The sequence below is a fragment of the Protopterus annectens genome, chromosome 8.part0 (assembly GCF_019279795.1).
Source record: "Protopterus annectens isolate FY-2018-M chromosome 8.part0, PAN1.0, whole genome shotgun sequence".
In the NCBI taxonomy this organism is placed as follows: domain Eukaryota; kingdom Metazoa; phylum Chordata; order Ceratodontiformes; family Protopteridae; genus Protopterus; species Protopterus annectens.
Window position 1 is genome coordinate 1278466927 of NC_056741.1, and position 22196 is coordinate 1278489122.

Genomic DNA, 22196 nt, shown 5'->3' on the forward strand with positions numbered 1-22196 from the left:
GGGGTTATCTCTGCTTAACCTTCTGTGCTATGAATAACCAAGTGCTCTTTGAGCTCTTTCTCCTATAAAGAGAACCAGTGATGAAATAAAATCCACTCAGCAAACCTAAACTGTACTACCCCATAAACAACACTACATGGTTTGACAGATACCTAACATGATACATCCTTCATTTCTTGAATAGGCTGCCCTTATTTTTCAAGCAGAATACTTCCCTAGCATCCTTTAAATCCAATCTGGATGACTGCATGGGTGATCAAAAATTTTCACTGGGGGTTGTGTGGGGAAATTGTACTTAATGTAGGACATTATTAATTGCAGTATTGTTATTATTATTATCATTGTCATCATCATTTGGTGATATTACTGAGTATCTTGACAGTCTCTTTGACCATAAGCTTACTAAAACCTCTGAGTCTATAAACTTATAAATGCTTTTTTAACAAACAGATTGTGAACAGGTTATCCATTCTCAATCTGTCTCCCCGAAAACTCTTCATATATGAACTAATATAAATCTTATTCAGTGTCCAAATGAGCTGATGCATTCAGACATTCAGCAATGCCAAAAGAGACAGTAAGAGTCACAAGAACAGAGGGAGTGAGTAAGTTAAATAATTATTTGTTAGTTGATTTATTTGCTCAGTAATCATGTCTGGCCACGTTGCACAATCTCTCTAATCATCTACTCATGAAGCCTTAAAATGGATGGAACATCAGGCACGGATTCCTTGCATAAGAAACACAGCATATTTTTGCTGGCTTGGTTGATTTAGGGTTAAAATAATTTTAACAGATTTACCATACTCCTGTAATATTTCCCACTTGGTTTATCATGACTCCATAGGTTTATTACAGATGTTTAAATGGTAGCTGCTATCACAAGTAGAATAATTCTGTTTTTGTCTTCATTCTCAATATCTCTGAAAAAAGTCTGTTCCAATATTTCATAATATTTCCCTTGATTAGATTGTTTGTGTTAAATACAGTAAATGTATTCACACTTTATATTTTCCCTTTTATACCCCACCCTTCAAATTTCTTGTAAATCACTGGAATCATTATAAAGAGAAAAAAAACTATTATATCTAAGAAAGTAAATCAACTGCATATAATGATAAAACAAAGCATAATATGTGATCAACAATCCACAGAGGCAGCAACAGGAACAGGATATCCAAACAAAAACAAGCTCTAGGTTTATGGGAGTCCCTCAGGGTTTTGTGTTAGGCTCATGTTTATTCTGACTTTCCATTTTTGACCTGTATTAAGGATCTTTCAAATGTAATTTGTTGTCTTTATATAGATGACATCACTGCCAGATCTAGCAAAAACTTACAGCCTATCTCCAAGGCATTGCAGGAGGACCTTGACATACTGTGGAACTAATATATGTCAAATAAATGCATAGTTAATATAGCAAAAAATGATATAATGCTAGTTGGTATCCCTCAACATGTTAAGAATGCAGTCAGTATCATGAGCTATGACTCCATTGGATCCTTCTTACCAGTAATTAAATCTCAAAAATATTTAGGAATCAGCCTTGATTTTAATTGCACCTTCACTCCCCTCCCAGAAATAGTAGTCAACAAGGTACTGACTCAATTATTTCTTATAAATTATCCATTAGAAGCTATACAAGCTATAGCAGTCTCTGTATTTCTACCCAGGCTAGAATATACACTGCCCATCATTTCCATACTCTCTCTCCAAAGCTCAGCTCTACTCCAAACCACAAAAAAGAAAACAGATTTATTCATTTGTACCTCACTTACCAAATATCATTGACTGCCAGTTTCAGCTGCAGCTTCATTACTTTTAAATACACTTCACTTTAAATTACTAGATAACAATTATCATCCCCTTTTAGAAATAGATTATTTAAAAAGGAGCAAACTTATCCTCTTAGAGGACCAGAAGCTATATTGGTAGAAAGGCCCACATGCCAACTGGTTACTACTGAAAAAACCTTACCAAAGACTGCTGGAACACCATTCCCAAAAACATCAGGTAAGTCAATTGTGTTAAAAAGTGAAATCTCACCTAGGAAATTACTACAAATGGAACTGTCTCTGGGATGCCGGAAATCCAGGTATCATATTAACCTACATGCAGCATATATGTATGTAAGCTATAACTCCTAATACAGGCTTCAACATAGACAATACAAACATATTATCTGTTTTAACATTTGTTGACTGGGAAAGTACAACTAGGACAGAGCCTATTTTCAGTGGAGGGCTGGGAAGAAACGCTCCAGACGCATGTCTTTGGAATGTGGGAGGAAACAGTAGCACCTGTAGGAAACCCACACAAACACAGTGAAGATACGCAGACTCAAGATCTTAATAATTTACTACATGTTTTCAGTATCTCAACTGTATGAGTATGCATTTGACAATGTGTAGTGTCTGCACTATAAGCTGTAGAAATTCTTGTCCCAGTACGTTTTTTCACTTTAGACTTTGCAGAAGCTATTATCTCTATAGGGTCATGCTCTTACTGGTAAAGTGAACATATAGTACATGCACACCAAGTAAAACTGCTATAATTTACAGTGTTGCTCTGCAAGACCAATGCGTATATTCCACTTTTTTTTATTATTATACTTGTAATAATGTTCAAATTCCAATTCCTATTAGCATGGCTTATATTCTACCATTTGTTGCATTCTTATACTTGCAACAGTTACTAAAACAGAATTCAAAATATAGACATTGTATTTGCTAAATGGGGCAGGTCATGGCTGAAACAGGTCCTTAGACCAGTTCTCAATGTGGTTAACAAAACAAAAAGAAAGAAAGGCATGTAATAAATAAACCTGGGCAGTGAAGAAAGAGCAATTCACGCAGTGTGGGGTGATGGAGATGATATACATACCTCTCAATGTCCAGATTTTTGCTTAGCTCCTCGTAAAATTTGCGTTTTTCTGGGAAATCACTGAGGATTTAAGTCATTAGACAAACATTTGATTGTTAGACATCACATCCTTCAGAAAAAAATGTATGCTGATACAAAGCCTGCTATTTTAGCAACTTTCTCAGTTAATAATAATAGGCCTTTATCCACCCCCCTATTATTTTAGCCTTTGCCAGATGTCTTGCACTGAGAGGTTGATATATGGATATAATGATGCCCACTGTGGGACAGATGAAGAAATTAGGACATCAGAACAGAAGCAAAAGTATTCCCAGTCACAAGTACCAGATTATGTTAGTCCAGTCTGTGTCAGGAAAGCAGACAATTTAGTCAAGTAGATTTGGAAAGGAAGAAAGCAAGAGGAGAGTAAGACAACAAGCCAAAAGATAAATAGATTTGTGAGGGAAGACAGGTAGGCATTAACTGTTACAGAAGGTGGGAGAGTCAGCGTAGAGAGATTGGCAGTTGACGAGACACCTCCATATAAAAATGGGAACAAGGGACTTGACAATGCCAAGTTAATGCTAATATTTAAAACGTGTTTGAGAGGTCGATGAACTACGAAATACACGTGAGTTAAGTGTATTCCGCGATTACGCACAAGTCAGCTATCCTTGTACTGAGGAAAAAAACTAGGAAACCACAGGTTACAGTTTACGCTCATTGCGCTGTGCTAATTAAGAATACACACGCAAAGTAGTTTGCGTTCCCAGTCTATTATATAATACACGTGTACTAGCCGTGTGTCGGCCGCAGAAAAAAACGAGAAGTTGGGGGAACTGTGCATGCGCCAAACAACAGAGGTTGGCGGAGTGATGTTTTGCCTATGTTGATAGGAGGATAGCTGCTTAGTGACGCTTGCATATTTTGACAGCAAAGAGCTGACGTTTAGGTGCGGCAAGTGAAACGGCAGAATGTATTAGACAACCCTGCTGTTAGGTCTTGTATGTGCTTAACAGAGATTATTTGTTATAGTTTTGGAACGTACCCGTTAGGAAAGACGCACATAACTTTATTAATTTCAGAAAGATTAAGTCGAGAGGAAGTAAAGTTTGTATATTTAAAAATCGTGTCGGTACTGGTTTTATGTTGAGTAAATAGCTGTAAACTTTTCTTAAGTAAGATTTGTGGGTAATTTTCCATCTTTGTGCTATCAAAAAATTGGTTGGTTGTTGAAATTAGAGGGGGATCTTTTCCAAGATATAAGATTTTTACTGTGGTGTGGAAACTACGCTTATCTTTGTTTGATTGTTGTCTTACGAGCGTATTGTGATAAGATGGCCGTTAGTGCTCGTCGGGTTTCTAAGGCTGTAAACAGTAAGCGAACAAATTGGGAGGAAGACGAGTGTTGGTGGTATTATAACATGTTACCTCTACACCAGGTTTTCGAGATTGTAGGCTCACAGCTTAATGAAAACGATGTTAGAGTCTTATCTTGTTTGTTAGAAGAGACTGAGCCACAACCTCTCCACCCGCTCCACCCCACTTTGTGGTCTGTGGATAGGTCGGAAGAGGAGACTGACGAGGAGGTGACTGCGAATTTCTTAACCTCTTGGTGGGAAAATAAACAGCGCCGATCTAGGATTGATGGGCAGGGGGTCACTGAGAGTAATGGTTGTGGTGAAGGTTCTTTTACTCCTCGAAGTGGGGTAGAATTTCTGTTTGAACTTGAGCGGAGAGGCTTGTGTGACGAGTCAAATTTGCGTTATTTGATGCAGCTTCTTAGAATCCTCACGCGCCATGATCTGCTGCCCTACGTTAATATGAAAAAACGGAGAACAGGTAAGTTTGTAAGTGCACGTTTTTTTTTGTTGTAAATTTTAGATTCTGCAATCGTTTACCTAAATTGCGAAAAATGATGCTGAGGGGTTTTTTTTCGGTGATTAAAATGGCGACCATGCGCATGACGTCATGGGATTTAACTCCGTCCATTTTGTGTTTTGACAACATGGCATCTGGAAGTTCTAAAGAAAACATCTGTTAGGTTCTTCACAGATGATACTTTGAGTAGAACAGTGAGTATACATGAGGCCGAATACTTCGTCTTCACACACTTTGGACGAATCAGTCGTCGTGTGACCTAAGTTTATGACGTGAAATGTGAGCACCCCATCTCCATTTGCAATATAGTGTATATTACCTTGCAATCTTACTGTTGCGCCGGTGGGTGTGCTCTTAAACTTGCAGGTGTCTTATGAGGAAGGGTTGTCCGTTGGACTATGGAGTATAGTCTTTTTTTGGACGTTGCTGTTTGTGTAATCCAGCAGAAGGCTTTCTTCCTCACAGCTTCATGTTAAGGATTTGTCCCGTTTTTAATATGGTTGGCGAGAAAAATGAAGGTTGGTTAAAGTTGTGGTTATGATGAAACATGATATGCTTGTTTACTTGAGACTATTTGGACCGCCCCATCTCCTTGCCTAGAAGTGACCCCCCCCCCCCCCAAATAAAGAGGCGGGCCATTTGTTCCCGTGGGCTCTAAACTCCGTGTCGGTGTGACAGCTGTCTTAAGGGGGGCTGGTGTCATTTAGGCATCTAAGAGGATTTGTGCACTTGCCAACGAGTGCGTTTACAGTGATTTGCCACCACCAGCCGTTGGTAGGATGACGTGCATACAGATGTTACACGTTGAGAAAGTAAAACTGCTCCATATTTGTATCCCCAGGTTTGAGAGTTTATAGCTGTGTGTGGCTTGCTCTTGTCCTATGATGGGGGCACATCTTTCCCTGTCAACTTCATTAGATGCCTAGTAATCAGACGCGCTTTGTCACTTGGATTGTATTGGTTATGGTTGGTTCATCTCCCTGTGCCCCAAAGCTGGTTGGGAATTCTTTAAAGGCCTGTTTTCATCTAGTTTCTTGGGTAGCTTTGAGCTGTAAGCGCCCTAGCTGACTGAAATGTACAGCTGTAGTTGAGGAGACTGGATTCCCCATTAGTGCAGTGAGTGGAGGAAATCTGTGGTCTCTCGTCCTAATTTTTTTAATGTGCTCCTTTAAAAGCTGTGTAGGTTTGCAGAGAATGTAAGTACGCACCTTGGATTAAACAGTCCTGTGAGTAGGTTTGCAGAGAATGTAAGTACGCACCTTGGATTAAACAGTCCTGTGAGTAGTGGTTGGTCTCATTTCTGTGAAACGCCAGTGTAATCTAGAAGATTTTGTATATCTGGTGTGCAGGTTAAGTTTTAATGTGGAATATCTTTAATCCATGGCATTATTTACAAATACATTTTGCTGAGTTCTTGATGTCATTACAAGAGAATGCAATATTTGTCAGTGTGAGGGAAGATGTTTAGTTGAACCACTTTGCTTTGCCAAGGATGGAGTGCACTTGTCCTGTCTGAGCACTGCCAAATTGACAAGCCTTCCAACATGGCAAAATCGACCCAATGAAATCTAAAGGTGTCATTGTTCAGTGCCAGTTTAAACAAGAAGCTCCATCCCCTGCAAAACCTTCCTCACCTTGCAGAATGTAGACACCATCCTGTCTCAGTAATTACCCCGAATGTTCAAGGCTTCAGTGCCTTTCACACACTTGAGCCGTGGACAGGAGCTATAGGTGGGCATCTGTCTAAACCAATAGCAGGTGTATTTTGAGGGTGGTTTAAATGGGAGGACGTGTTGGAGTTTCTCCATGTCCAGATTATCATGAACCAGTGTCTAATACATATTTTAGCAAGTATAGGATTCTCTCGACTCATGAAGCCCATAGCTCTTACTTGGATCTATTGGAGATGCCATTCAACCAGATACTGTACTAATGGGTGAATTTTATTACTTCTCTTAAACTGGGAAAACAACATAACTCTGAATTTGCAGTCACATGGTGTCCAGGATTTGGGAGAAGCAAACACTGTAGACAAGGTAATACATCCACTAGGGCTGCAACCATATTGGGCCTGATTCTTTCTGAGTATTGTGGGATGACGCCTATAGCTGGGAGCATGGCTTTTGATCTGCACGTGTCCAGGAAGTTTTGTCGCTGTACTTGGGTCTCATCTGTCCCATCATTTCAGCATAACTTCCCTTTTGGTATATATTAGACACACAACATCTAGAATATCTACAGAAATTTCGAACACAAAATTTAAGGTATAGAGACTCCTGTGCAGATTGCCTCAAAGCCATGGCTCTCTGCTGTTTCTTACATGGTCTGATGGGTCTCTTGTTTTGCCTAATAGCATCAGGCTGTTGGGGCAAAGGACTTGCTTTTGGCATAAGTAGGGTATGCTGTAGGGATAGTTGTGCATCTCCTGAGAATTTCCATTCCCTTGAACAGGTTTCCCATCATTGTGAAGCAAGTCTCTGGTAGGGTCACGTATTGAATCGTGCCCGATAACTTACACTATCTTTAAGGTACACTATCTGGATATCATTTGGGTTGCATGTCTAGGCTTGTAAATGTCCTAGTGGTCATTGCCCTACTACCCACCTATGTACACTATCTTTAAGGTACACTACCTGGATATCACTTGGGTTGCATGTCTAGGCTTGTAAATGTCCTAGTGGTCATTGCCCTACTACCCACCTACGAGTTGAGCGTCTTGAGCAGTGATAATTTTTCTTTGTACTTTTGAGAGCTCTTCTAGGTGTTCTGCTTATGCTGTTCAGGTCTGAAGTCTGATTGTGGAAAAGAGCTCTTGTGTGATTACTGGAAAGTAGAAACTACTGGGTGTTGTGGCTGCCAATTCCATGTTGGGGTCCTATGCCAGCATTGTCTCTACGGTCTAAGGGGGGTATGAGAAGTAAAGCTGTACAGTGTTTCCAGCATTTCAGCCTGACTGTGCCAAAATAACTTAGCATTGTAAGGGCTGCCAGGAGGGAGTCTCACTTGACCTGTAGGTCTATGCTGGGTCATCTGAGAAGATAAATGGGAGACTGTGACCTAGGCCAGAGTCTTGGTCCCCATGTAGTCTTGTAGGCATTCAGGCCTCTAGGCTGACGGGCTTGATGGTGCCTTACTGAAGGTTTTCGGGGATTTGTATTAACTTCAGTCATTTGAAGTTTAACTTGGAAGGCATGCCCTTGACTTCTGATGTTAAACATGTTGTAGGGTTTATTCTCCTGTGATATTTGGTATAGAAGCATGTTCGAGTATCTTTGACAAGAGCACTATGTCAAACAAAAGGCAAAGAGCTTACCTGGATAGCATCAACCAAAAGAGGGTAGGCTACTTCTGGCAGATGAATGTAGGGGAAGTTCTGTCTTTCAGTGCTTTTGAAAGGAAATCCAGAAGTTCTAATTTGAGGATGTGCGAAGTAGGCTTGCTTTCCATCCTTTTGGCTGTGCTGTTGCAACAGTGAATAAAGGTTAGTGTTGCACAAACTTAAGCTATATAGGATGTTCAGATAAGGATTGGACCCATCTGTTTGCCTCAAAGCTTTCCATGGTGCTGCCTGCACTAGAATGTAGAACATGAAGGGCACCTACTATGCCACACTTCAGAGGTACCCTCAGAAAAGGGATCCTAAGTTTTTTGGTAATGGGTGTAATTAAACTAGAACATGCAGTGTGCCGAAAGCAACACAAACCTGGGGGTGGGGGTCTGAAGGTGGGTATAGCTATTGCAGCACTGATGTACTCTTTATCTTCTGTTGTAGTACTTGTACAACTCTGCAGCATTATTGGGTCACTGCTGCAGTTGTCTGAGCTATATAGGATTTTCCTCTGTCCATGCTAAGCTTTTGGTAAGTGGGATGTAAACAATTGTATGTTCTGTGAGTTGTCTAACCTGTTCTGTGAGAACCTGAACAGTCTCCTTTTGTTCTGATAACTGTCAACCCTGTGCTGTTTTCAGTATAGTTTGGCAGGCATGTTGAATGCTTTTCTTAACATTGTGCAGTAAAACAGGTTTTTTTTTTTTTTTTAGTTTCTCCTGAAAGGTACAGCTGCGGTTCCTATAGTTATGATGCCGAAAAGCAGGTGGATGAATGTTTGAACTCTGCCTCAAGACCAGAGCAAGACCAGTGGAGAGCAGGTAAGTCTTAAGGCCATTATTTGTTGTAGAATTGTGCTAGTGAATGTTTTGACACTGATTAGGCAGTTAGGTTCCTGGGCGGGAAAAGGTGTTTAAGTTAAGTGATGCAACATTAGTATCAGTTCAATAATCTGTTAAATTGTTTAGTTTGAAGCTACATAGTTCATTCAAATCCTCCCATCCTTTAACCTTCCTTCTCTGCATGTATTGTTTCCACAGTTCATTTTTTCCTATATGATTTGCTCCTACTCCTTTCTGAAGATCTCTGCCAATTTTTTGTTATTGTATTCACTACTTGTAGTAAAGTTGGTTTAGACTTCGATTTCCATTTTCTAGTAATTGCTTTTTTGGCAGTCACTAGAATTTAGATTCAGCAGGGCATTTAATATGTCAAGGCAATTCCAGTTTTGTATCCTAGCTTAGTTTATTTTCTTAGTTGCACCAGTTTGCTCATCCAGCATCTGACGGACCAGTCCGCAGGTAATCTTCCACCAACTCATTGCACCGCAGAAAATGTTCCCAATTACTTTTTCTTCCCCATCACACCTCAAAACACTTGCTGTGTCTACCAGAGGAAGAATTGTTTGTAGTCTGGAGTATACATAAATATGCAAACATTTCAAGTAAAGGTATTAAATTGGCTAGACTTGATATATTTGAGACTTGCATACATCCTCCCCCCATTGTTTTTGTGTCTTGCCACCTTTGTGAAATGTTTTGTATGCTGTACTATTTTAACAGATTCTGTTCTGTGTTCTAAAACCCACTGCTGTGTTTTTTGTTGAGCATCCCCATATTTCTTTCCCTATATTCTGGCTTCCTTTTCGAGAATTGATATCTGTCCGTTCTGCAGTCAAGTAAATTCTTGGCCTGTTCCGTTACCTTTCCTTTCTGTGCTCCCGGTACCTTGGTTGTTTCTCTCAAGTAAATTCCAGCACCCAATTGTCTTTTATCCAAGTTGCGGCAGGCATCCTATCAGAATTTCCTCCATTCCTGTGTTGGCTTAGTTCTTGGAATACTTTCTGCTACATTGAGTCTGCATCCAAACTCCCAATCTCTTTTGAACTTCCCCCTGTTTAGTCATCCCTCTCCTTTTTTTGAGCTTCCCCTGTTTAGTGATCCCTTTCCACTTTGAATTATAGGTTTCTGTTTAGTGGCGTGTAGCAGCATGTAGCACTGAAATGCCCCTTCAAATCAACAGCCTTCCTCAGTTGGAAGAGTCTGCTTATCCCACTATCTCTCCCAAAATCCTTAATTGCCATCGGCAGCTTCTCTGGTTGATTAGTTTTACACAAGTCAGTATAAATTTTAAGGAAAGTACAGTGATTGCATTGTCTCCTTGCAGCAAGAGGTTTTATTCTCTGCTGGGGTGCAGGTTTCCTCAGGTGCTTGTTTCCTCCCATGTTACAAATGCATAAATCCTGAAGCATTTCTCCCTGGACCTCCATTGAACATGGTCTTTGTTCCAAGTCTGACTTTCCGGTTAAGAATTTTTGGATAAATAAAGGAGCTAACTGCTTGCATCTTGCTAGCCATGTAACAGCTATTTCTCAGTTTTTATACCATTTTTTAGTTGTCTTATCTTCTGCTGCCATGCCAGAATCCTTTTTAATCCATACTCCCAAGTACTTTTGTTTCCATAGGTATGGATATTGTTGAACCAGTTCATGTGGGGTACATAATTTACTGCTGTTGCCCTGTTTTAGCTTTATTCATTTTGTATTCTGAAAAGGCTTGAAACTGCCTGCGTTCCACAGCCGTGAAATGTCCTTTACTGGTTTTATTGGGTATAAAATATTTGTAAATAGAGCCAGCTTCTCGTGACTACTGGGTCTTGTTTGCACTATATTTAGAACCATTGAGAAAAAGGGCACACCTGCCTGTTTCCTCCTTTCAAACAAATTGGAGAGGAGCCCACCCACTTTTTTGCCCGAGATCCCTTGGATATCTAATAAGCCTTGTAATATATCTGGGAATTCTCTGCATTAAGACCCAACAAACAGTGGTATTCAGCTTCCCTCAATCATCCATGTTCTGGTAGTGTCAAATGTCTGGTTGGTGGTGTTGGTGTTTCCAAATCTCCACAGGAATGCTATCCATTCCTGGGAACTTTTTGTTGGTTAGACATAATTTTTGTCATCTTCTGTCCTATTAGTATTTGAGTCTTATCTACTTTTAACCTTGGCATGGTTAATTCTTCATAAAAACTTCCATTTGTACCTCTTCAATTTCTCCAAGTATTTTGGGCTTCTAACGCCATGACTGGAATGGACCCCATTCCCACGTCAAAGAAAGGTTTTCAAGTTCATGAAATTAGCATTGTCAGCCAAAAGTGCTCTTCTCAGCACTTGCAGTGTGCCCAGTAATGACTACTCCTGCAATATGTATGGAGTTGTATGTATTTGTAGCATGTCTAAGTACATTTGTAGATTAAGACCCCGCTGCTCCTACTATTGGAAACTGTCTTGGTTTCTCCACATTGCTCTTGTTTTTGCCTGCAAATCCTGATATTTTATGACTCTCTGTATGCAAAACTCTGTAGTCACTAGGTGTGGTGAGATCAATGCTACTTGTCTTCTTGGACCACTGTAATACCGTAATGTTTGCATTATCCCCAGTGCAGCAGTCTTGCCACATTACTATGCCTTTCAGTAGTCCTAACATTGGTATGTGGCAACCAGTAATGAGGTGTGCAACTGCTTCAGTTAACTTGCATTTGTCTTTCTCCCACGTGTTGGACTTTGTAAACAGACATGTATACAGCTCATTATTTTGGGCCCCCAATATTAACCTTTCATCTCTTGGTTTGAATTAATTTCTCCTTGACCATTTCTGCATGTGCTCCTAATAAACATGAGGTTCCTTCAGAAGTTTTCTATACTTGCAGCTATATATATGCATTTTCCACATTTCTTGCCTTCTCATCTGGTCCTTTGCCTTGGCACATTCAGTTACTGCCTGATTTTTATCTACTTCTGGTTTGATTTCCATTTGTGCTTGATGCTGATCTGCTTCTGCTACATTTAAGCAGAGACTTATTCTCGAGTTTCAGAACGCGCTACGTTTGTGTCTTGTGGAATCCCACAATTGCAGATTATACATGTCCATCAATTTCATGGAGGCCCATCCCTCCTTCAGAATGGAGAATATATAATCTTGGTATGCAGATTTTTATAAATCATTTGGTGGGCATGAAGCCTATTCTATTTATATTTAATCTATCGAACATGTTTTGTGGCCAGTCACTCCATAACTGTAAGTTAGGACATTAAGAGCAAACTGGTTTATAGCTTCGATTTTTGTTCCTAGATGTCAGTGCTGTTTTCCAGACCGGATGACCTTCTTGTATTCTCAAAGTTTTGGCAACTTGTAGTTGTGCTTTCAGTTGAAGTTGTTCTTCTGTGATCCCCTTATGCTGCAATATTTTAACATTTGTCAGTCCATCTATGTGTTCTTGTTGCTTCTTGAATGTATTTCATTTCCACCGTTACTTTTTTCTCCCCACTCCCTAGCTATATCTTCAGAAGAAATTCGTATCCTCCAACTCTCAAATTTCCACTAGCCAGTCCTTAAATTCCCTTCTCACCAACAGATGGTTGGGTAAGCACCAGTGTCCTGCATTTTTTTTTTTTGTTGTTGTTGGCATGTGATCTGAAATAGTTGAGTGGGTATCTACTTTTAATTGAACATGTTCCTATGAAATGTAAGCTCCGTCTAACCTAGCCCAGTTCTTGTATCTTGGTGAGTATGTAAATTCACTCAACTCCTACTAAATTCATGTCTTTCACATTTTTTATACATTTCTTAAAATGTTTCATTTCTGGGCCCCGTGACACATCTTCCCTGCTGCAAATCAAAATTCCAGTCCCCACCTGCAAGTTATTCCCTGCTGAAAACTGATTATTTGTCCCAGAATTTAGCTCCATTACAACAGTTTTAGTGAAATATAAATGTGCCAGTGTAATTTCCTCCCTTGCCAAGTAGCCCCTTATTACTACATATCTGCAGATTATCTCTTGTATCCCCTATCATTTTGTGTTACATGCATACTCTGGCAGTTTGACCTTTTTATAGTTTCTTGTGGTATCCATTTGTGCCTGCGTCACATCTTAACAGAACTTTGATTTGATGTTGCATGTCTTCATTTTATCCCTGACAGATGGGTTCTGTTCTGATATCTGAACTAACTTTGCCTTTAACTACAGCCCGTGCCAGCCAAAGCTCTTGAGCTTCACCTTTACACAGAATCCCTCTGTTACCTCTAGTTTGCTGCCCCCCCCGAGTTGTAAGAAGAAAAGTTAAGGAAGTAAGTTAAACACTTGGTGTATGTGGCGTCATTTGATACAATTTTTCCCCTTAAACTTGTGTATTTTCCATGATCATTGTTGCTCTTTGTGCTCACTATGCCTCACTTGCCCTTGTAGCTGTTATAACTTTCCTGTACACGCTTGTGTATTTCTCTGATGGTCCCCCTATTTTTTTTAAAATACATGTAGGAAAAAAACTTTCTGGCACTTCCTTTTCTGTACCATGAGTGTAAGTTGCTATTTGTTAGCTGCTTTTACTCTTGTTAACATGGCTGAGAAGGGTAAAGGGCCCCTCTGGAGTAAAAAAAAAATGCTAGTAGTGTGGCCATAAATACCCTCGTCTGATTTCCACTCTCTAGGCATATATTGCCTGGCCCCCACCATTTAAGACTTAAGCTTTTGTCTTAAGCCACCGAGCCCTTGTGGAAAGGCAAGGCCTTATTTTCTGTGGACAGACTGTCTTGTTTCGAAAGTTTCACTGGAACAGCAGGTCTCATGACACCGGTGCCAACGTCCATTTCGGGAGTTATTCCAAGTTCTTTGAAGGCCTCCGTACAGGAAACTACTATTGCTTCATATTCTGTGATCAAAGACTTGTGGTCTAGAACTACCTATTCAGTCTATTGATCTTTTGCTGGAGAGCTCCCAGAAACTTTTCTGCAGGTGCCCACGTCCCCTTCTGTTTCGTTGGTCTGCTCTACCAAAAGTCTTTCCAAACTTTGTGGAGAGGCTTTAAGGCCCCCTTTCAATTCCAACCCCCACCCTGGTCTTGGTACTACCTTTACCCTGCTAACTCCTAATCTCCTCAGGGGTTTTAGTTGTCTGTAGATCTCATGGGGCAGACTATACTGGCTCTGGAGCTTTCTTCAGTTGCTTCTGACCTGGCGCTCTAGCTACAGTCTGTTCCAGGGGACAGATTTCGACTCCAGGATTTAGCAGTCCCCGCTCCTCTGCGCTGCGGCCCAAGTTCAGCTGTGGTTTTGGTTTCTAGGATTGGTTCTTCAGAGCAGGGAGTGACCCTGGTTCTGAGGTAGTCTCTACTCTGGGCTCCCTTGTCTCTTCAGGGGGACTGGCCTTAGTGCAAAGGGCCCTTTGTCTTGCAGAGACTGTGTTGACATTCTCCCTCTTGGAACAGGTACGCCTCCTGCCTGCAGTTCCTCCTGCCTCTCCATAGGGACAGCAGGTGCTGAAGCCCCAGGTTTCACAAGTACTGTCACTTTTGTGATACCTCCCCAAATTATCCCGAGGTGGTCCCCAGAAAAGGAAGTGCAAGAGGAAATGCTTAGAATCCAACCCAGGGATATGTCACTGAGGACACATTCACTGAGGGGAAAGGGCCCCAGGGTCACCACCTGGTGCCATCTTGGAAATCTTAAAACAGAGGGGTGTGTGCGCTGCAGCTACTTGGGCTTCTCCCTGCATATTTTACTCATTATAAACTAAACTTGACTTTGTCTCTAGGGGAAGATCATCCTTTGGCTTAATGGTGCTCAGGAATATCCTTTGTGAGTGTCCACCCAAGATTTTGGGTAGCTTTAAGTTATGTATTCACCATAATGTTCCATCTGTGTTGTCAATCTTCATTTATCCTTGGCTTCCCTCCATCACCTGACCTCAGATTTTTGGTGGAGCAGATCACATACCCTTCAACTGATCTGCATGTACATATACATGCATTTGCAATGTGTGTACATATAGTATTGTGTGTATCTACACTGTTTGCATTCATATGGTTGAGTGCTTACAGACCTCTTGGCTAGTCCCGTAATGCCAAACGGAATGTTGTAAAAACGCAAAATTCAACTTCTGACTGCTCTACACCTTAAAACGAGTACTTAATGGGTCAAAAGGGACAGGATTTTGCTGTTTGCAGGACTTGCAATAGCATTTTTGAGATGTTGTGCAATCTTTGGCCATACCTGCTCTGCTATTGTTTGTATATACCCTATGTTTCCAGAATTCCTGCAAATGGATTCTGGGTAGAGGAAGCTATAGGTTTTTGACTGGCACAAGCCATAGTAATGGCAGTCTGTTTCTCCTGTCCAGGATAGATAAAGATGGGACAACATGGATGGAACGTTGTGGTCAGTGTCCTTTTTTTTTTTTTTTTCCCCTGCCAGAACTCAACACCCCAAAAACCTCTTCAGCATTTGATTTGTTCTGCAACCTGTGGGTCTCTGATCCGACCGGCAGCTTTCCAAGCTTCAAGATCTGAGCTCCTAGCTCCTCCCCTCTACCCATAATCCCCTGTCACCACCACACAACCTCAGATCGTTTTTGCCGCGGCTTGATCACAAGCAACTTGAGGAGCTCCTGAGCTTTAGTAGCAGGGAAGTGATTTTTTTTCTTAAAATTTTGACATTCAAAGTGTGTGTGAGTGTTTCTCTGCCCTTTTTTATTTTCGGGGTTGGCGCTTTGGTTTAGTTAACCCTCCCCTAGGTGTTTGGGCGTGTGAGTGTGTGTTGGAAAAATGGCCGAAGGCCATAAGGGTTTTTTTCTAAGTGCACTGTGTGTGGCCATAAGCTTTCCCCAGCTGATGGCCACACTCAGTGCGTTATATGCCTGGGGTTGCCCATTTTGTCTTCAGGTTTGCGCAGCCTTCAACCCCCAGGCTGTGAGGGACAGGAGGAACAGGCTTATTCTGGTGGGATTGCTTCCCCCCTGGAGGAGGCCTCTTCTTCCTCTCCCTCGAAGGTGCAGGCTGCCTAGGTAGCTTCGGCACCCTTGACTCCAATTCAGGCTGGGACTCAACCCCCACTGCTGCCTTGAGTACGAGGGAAGTTCAGTCTTCTCCTCCTAGGGAAAAGCACAGAGAAACACCGACATAAGAGGCGAGCCAAGCCTCACCCTCTGCTTCACCATCGAGACTGCTAAATCGCCCCCGAGGGTGTCCGGATCTTCTCCTTCTCTGCTCCGATCCCCTTGCTTCTTGCCGGAGGAGCTCCGATCACCCCCGAGGTCGTCGAGGCGGCCTTCCAGGCTTGCCTCTACGACCTCCTCTAGATCTACTAGGTCTCTGACGCCGATATGGACAGGATGATGCGTCTGTTTCTACAGACCCAAATGCAGATGGGGGGGGGGGTGCAGCTTCAATATTTGCCCCGATTTCTCCTTCAACCCGGATCCGGGTTTTGGAGTCTTTGGATCCAGGCCCTTTCAGAGCCGGGGTTTTGTTGGTGCCGGTGGCCCAAGCCTTCTCTACGCCGACCATACCCTCTAGCATCTCGGATCCGTGGGAGCGGGTGCCTCTTCAGCGCCTCTTATGTCCGAGAGCACCTCCCTCTCAGATCAGACTGCTTCGGCTCGACCCCGATCCCTATCTCGGAGCTGAGGAGACTGCTCTTGGTGCTGGAAGAGTAGTTCTCCTTTGGCGTTGAGGTAGTGGAAAGGGTACTGTCTAGGTCTTCCAGGTCCCCAACCCGGGCTTTGGATCCTTCCGCTCCCTCACTGCATGCGGGTCTACCTTCCATCGGGACAGCCTGCTCAGACCCTCCAGTTGGTTCCCTTGGAGGAACAAGAGGCTGTTGACGAGCCCTCTTCTGATAGTCCCACAGAAGAGGTGCCTCATAAACGGACGAGGCACATGGACTCCCCCGAGCCCTTTCCTCTACCGGACTTAGAGGAAAGGGAAGGTTCCCTAAGGTCCCCCCCCCCCCCGAGGATGTCTCCTTTGGAGACATCATGGAAATGTTGCGTATTGTGGGGGGTGGTCTGCCCAAAAAACTTCCTCGGATGAGTCTGTATTCCTGGAGGCGTTTGAAGCGGGCCCATCTACCTCCTGGGTGTCCCCACCGGCAGATCCCCTGGTAGATTATCTGACTACCAGGGCTTGGAAGGAGCCCAACACCGTGGAGCCTATCCCACGCCGGCCGGATAAAATCCTTAGCCCCCCTTTCAGGTAGGCAGGCTTGGGCTAAAGGGTCTCCAGTTGATGCCATGTTGGTGGCTGCTGCTACTAAGAGCTCTCCCAGGAGAGCTCCACGGTCCACCTGCCGGACAAGGAGCCCCGGGCACTGGACCATATAGGGAAGCAGACCTTTGCTTCAACAACCTTCTCTGAGGGCGCTGAACTGTATGGCACGTCATCAGGCTGCAACGGGATTTGATTAAGGAATATGCTGCAGCTCCACCAGAGTCCATGTCTGTCGAGGACAAGACAGTGTTCTCTACTCGTATGGCCACTTTTAAGTCTGTCTCAAATACGTCCATGCGGCTACTGTCTTATGCTACAGAGGGAGCCGCAAGGGGCAGCTGGGCAGGTGTCTTGTGACACCACGCCTGGCTCCTCCTTTGTAATTTTGCGGAACCTTTCAAGGCGTCCTTAGCGAATGCACCCCTCAGCTCTGCTTTTTGGCAAGACCGTCCGTGATACACTAGTCCAAAGCGAGAAGGACGGGAAGACTGTCAGCCGTCGGGAGTCCGCTTCTCGAGCCCCCAACGTTCCTGCTCAAGGAATCAAGAGTGGGCAAAAGAAGCTGTGGTTCCGTAAGTCTCGGCAATCCTATCCAGCTTCTGACTCCACGCTCGGCAGAGGGGGGCAGGGTGGACGCCGGCCCAGAGGCAGAGGGGGACTGCGTAACTTTAGGTCTAGGGAGCCTTTCTCAGAGACCCACGCAGCAGCCCTGAGGGCTTACCCGACTGTCCAGCTCTGGAGGCAGTCGGGGTAAGCACCTGTCAATGTGGGAGTCGTCACGAAAGATGGATGGGTGCTCTGAATTATATCCAGAGGCTACAGCATTCCCTTCCTATTTCGTCCTCCCTCAGGTGGTCGCCTCCCTGATGTCCCTCCCAATCGGAGGCGGCGACCATAGAGATTTCAAATTTGTTAGGAGAAAGAGCCATCCAGCGGGTCCCCCCAGACCAATCCGGATCGGGCTACTACTCAAGGTTCCTTTTGGTGCCAAAAAAGACTGGGGACCTCAGGCCCATTCTAGACTTGTCCACCCTGAACATGTTTGTCCCCAAAGAAAAGTTCCAGATGGTCACTCTACAATCTATTCTCCCCTTAATGCAGGAGAACGACTGTGCTCAGACCTCAAGGATGCGTACTACCACATTCTAATGGACAGACGGTCCAGGAGGTTCCTCCGCTTCCGGCTAGGGGCCAGTCATTACCAGTTCAGGGTCCTACTGTTCGGACTCACCTCAGCCCCCAGGGTGTTCATGGCAGTGGTTGCGGCCCACCTGAGGCTTCAGGGCATAGTAGTCTTTCCGTACCTAGACTACTCGCTCCTCACAGCAACCAACAGGCATCAACTTTGTATCGCGAGGGACTGTTCCGTCTCTTGCCGACAGTTTGGGCATTTCAGTCAACATACCGAAGTCTTTTCTTTTCTTCATCCTGTGCAAGTATTAGATTTCATAGGAGCCAGTCTAGACTCTCTATCTTCTCTGGCCTTCTTGACCTCTGACAGGATGTCCAGCCTCTCACTTCAAGTTTTGGCTCTTCTTAGCACCAAAGCTCCGCCGGCAGAGTTAGTCCTGAGAGCACTAGGCTCGATGGCAGCGGATATTGGTCTCTCTCCATGCTCGCCTAAGGATGCGTATATTAGTGGACACTCCCAAGTTAAATGGTCACTGTTGCACCATCCATTGAATACCCCCATCCCCCTGAGCAGGGTTTGCAGGGAATCCCTCCTTTGGTGGCTTCACTCCCCAGAACTCAGGCAAGGGAGACCTTTTGTGCTTCCCCCTCCCCAGGCCACGTTAACCACGGATGCTTCTCGCCTAGGGTGGGGGGGCATTGTTTGGGCAGAACCGCCCAAGGTACGTGGACCTTGTCGAGACCGCTTTGCGCACAAATGTTCTGGAGATGAGGGCGGTGCTTCTAGCATTGCAGGCTCTCCAATACCTTCTACCTCTAGGAAGATTGCAATACAGACTGACAATATGTCAGTGGTCTGGTATATAAACAAACGAGGGGGAACCAGATTCTGCCCTCTTTGTCGAAGCCATGAGAGTTTGGGAATGGGCGATATCCACCAACCGCATTCTGATGGCAATGCACATTCCGGGACGATCCAACATCCTGGCGGACGAATTGAGTCGAGAAATTCTCAGTCCTTACTAGTGGTCTCAATCCGAAAGTTGCGAAGGAGAGATTTTCCACAAGTGGGGTTGGCCTTGCTGCAATCTCTTTGCTACTCCCCAAAACACAAAATGCAGTGAGTCCTTCGCAATTCTTCCCCCAGAAGGGGAGAGCCCCAGAGACGCTCTGATTCATGCTTGGCCTCCCGGTCTACTCTGCTTATCCCCCGCTTCCGCTCATGGCGAAGTTCTTTCAGAAAGCCACACTGTTGGGGAGCAAACTTATCCTTATAGCCCCATTCTGGCCTCATCAAATCTGGTTTCCATACCTGTGGTCTCTCTCTCCTCTAATCCTGGATCCCATTCCAGATCTGATATCGCACCCAGCAGGGTGCCCAACACCGAACCTGGTAAACCTCAAGCTCGTGGCTTGGTTGATCCAGTTCCACTAATGGCAAGGACTCCCAGCATCTCGTCACCAGTGAACTATTCTGGTAGCGGCTCATAAACCGTCCACCAGGAAAATCTATAATAGTAAGTGGAAACTATTTTCTATCTGGGCTACAGCCAGGGTCTCAACCCTTCTACTGTTCCGATTCCTACAGTCTTGGATTTTTTTGTCAGTGATATTTCAACAAGGGGTCAGTGCATAAACAGTGAAAGTAAAGTTGGCAGCAATATCCCATTTTCATGTGGGAGATGGGTTAGGATCCTTAGCGTCTACAAAATTGTGTAATTTCTTGCATGGCGTTTTCCTTAAGCCACCTGTGAAATCCATGACTCCCCCGTGGGACTTTACCTTTGTTCTGCAAGCCTTAACGAAACCTCCTTTTGAACCTGCAGCTTCTGTACCTCTTAAATTTCTGTCCTGGAAAACAGCATAACTTCTGCTAAAAGGGTTTCAGAGCTCCAAGCTTTGTGTATGAAACCTCCCTACCTTATTTTTCACAATGACAAGTGTCTCTCTGGGCTTAGCCCATCTTCAAAAGTGGCATCTGTGGCAAATATTAATCAATCTGCCAGTGTTTTTCAAGAATTTTCAAAATAAGGGAGAATACATATTGCATACACTAGATGTACAGTTGTGTTTTTACCTGCACAGGACCAAAGATGTTCGTAAGGCTGATCAACTGTTCGTGTCCTTAGGTTTCTCCAAAGTGACACTGGCTAATTGGATTTGTCAATGTATTTCTCAGGCTTACAAGGCATCGGGCAAAACAACTCCATTAAAAATTCGTGCACATTCCACACGGTCCATCGCAACTTCTGCAGCCTTCTGGTCTAGGATGCCGTTTGGACGACATATGTTCAGCAGCCACTTGTGGACATGATATCTAGAAGCAGGGTGTCCTTTGGCTCCGCGGTGCTTCGAAATATTCTTCCATAGGCCACCCAGGTTTTTTGTTTAGGTAGCTGGGGACTCTGTCCCACAGGTTGCAGAACAAATGAAGTAACTACTTCAGATTTAGAAGTTATGTACTCACCATAACGTTCCATCTGAGTAGGTACTCCATCCCTCCCCCCACCTGCCACCCCCCTAACCTGTATCTGGTTTCTAGGATCATTTCTGATTCTGAGAATAACTGAACCTGTTTATTGTACAGGTTTATTGGGTGATACAGCAAAACCGATCTGAGGTAGTGTGGTGGTGACGGGGGATTATGGGTAGAGGGGAGGAGCTATGAGCTCAGATCTTGAAGCTTGGAAAGCTGCCGGTCGGATCAGAGACCCACAGTTTGCAGACAAATGAAGTACCTACTCGGATGGAACGTTATGGTGAGCACACAACTTCTAATTTTAAGTTTAACTTAATAGTAACACTGAACCCAAGCTCCCTAAAAAGGACTTTCATGCTAAGATGCATGGTACAAGCCTGTGCCAAGTGCCTTCTCTTTTTTTTTCTTATTACTTCATTAACTTGTTAGATGAAGCAAGGGGCCTTAATCCAGACATTTCTCTATGCAAGAATTTTGTTTCTTGCATCATACTCTGAGCAGACTTTTCTTTTTTCTTTACGGTGCTTACATTTCTTATACTGAAAAAAAAAAGGACAAAAAATGGAGGCACCTGTTGTAGCATGGAGAGGATCATGCTTTATATAGCTATTACTGTTGGAACAAGTTTGATATGATGTCGGTCTTCTTGATTAATGGGTTTACAGTTCCGAATCTCTAAACGGATTTGGCTGTTCTATAGCTCGCATTGGTCAAAAATACTCTCTAGCAGTAAATCTGAATTACACTATCTCATTTTCGCTCTTGTGAAAGACGCATCATAGGTAGTACATCTATTACTATTCTATAGTCTTTACTTTTGAGTGTCTGGTCTATCCTTGAGTATGTGATTTTACTAGTTACTGCTGGTAGTTTCTTTCCCCCTGCCATAGTTGGTGGTCCTTTTTACTGTGTGGTAATCTTTCTACCATGATTGGTAGCATTTCCTCTTTCTTGACTGTGTGGGGATAGATATGGCAGAGAAACCAAAATCTACCACATGATTTAAATGAGTGTGGAAGAAAAATGGCAAACTCGGACAATCATGAAAGATATTGCTTGGGTGTTCCCACTTGGTTTGTTCGATTTGCCAGTGCTACAGTAATAGAACCCTGTTAGAGAAAATTGATCCTTAAAGGGCTGCTTTAAGACTCCTTTCAAGGAAGCCTTGTTAAAGGCTGATCTCTGGCTCTCAAGTCCTGTCGCTCAGTGCAGTCATTCCCTTTGGCACAGACAATTAAAAAGCACAAGCATGCCTCTGAGGGTTCCTCCATGGAACCGAAATCCATGGTTCCAAAAATTTTGGAAGGGTCAGTCCTAGTTCTATGTTCCGACCACTTCCACAGCTCAGATTTTGACGTCTACTGATTCCTCCGTAGCGTGACAGATGGTGCCAAATCTTAATAGTCCCAGAACCCACATCTACCTATTCACCATCTCTTAAAATCCTTTCCATGGGCAATTACTTGGTCTATTT

General features: G+C 43.5%; 1 protein-coding gene across 2 annotated transcripts in view; it reads left to right on the forward strand.

Moving 5' to 3' along the window:
* Positions 1 to 3833: 3833 nt before the first annotated feature.
* The window catches only part of DEDD2 (death effector domain containing 2), a 107064-nt gene continuing 88701 nt past the window's right edge, over positions 3834 to 22196 (forward strand). For both annotated transcript variants that reach the window (XM_044080795.1, XM_044080797.1), the window contains exons 1-2: positions 3834 to 4704; positions 8785 to 8892. In XM_044080795.1, coding sequence (XP_043936730.1) covers positions 4200 to 4704; positions 8785 to 8892 — 613 coding nt within the window. In that variant the 5' untranslated portion in view covers positions 3834 to 4199. The remainder of the gene's footprint in view (positions 4705 to 8784; positions 8893 to 22196) is intronic.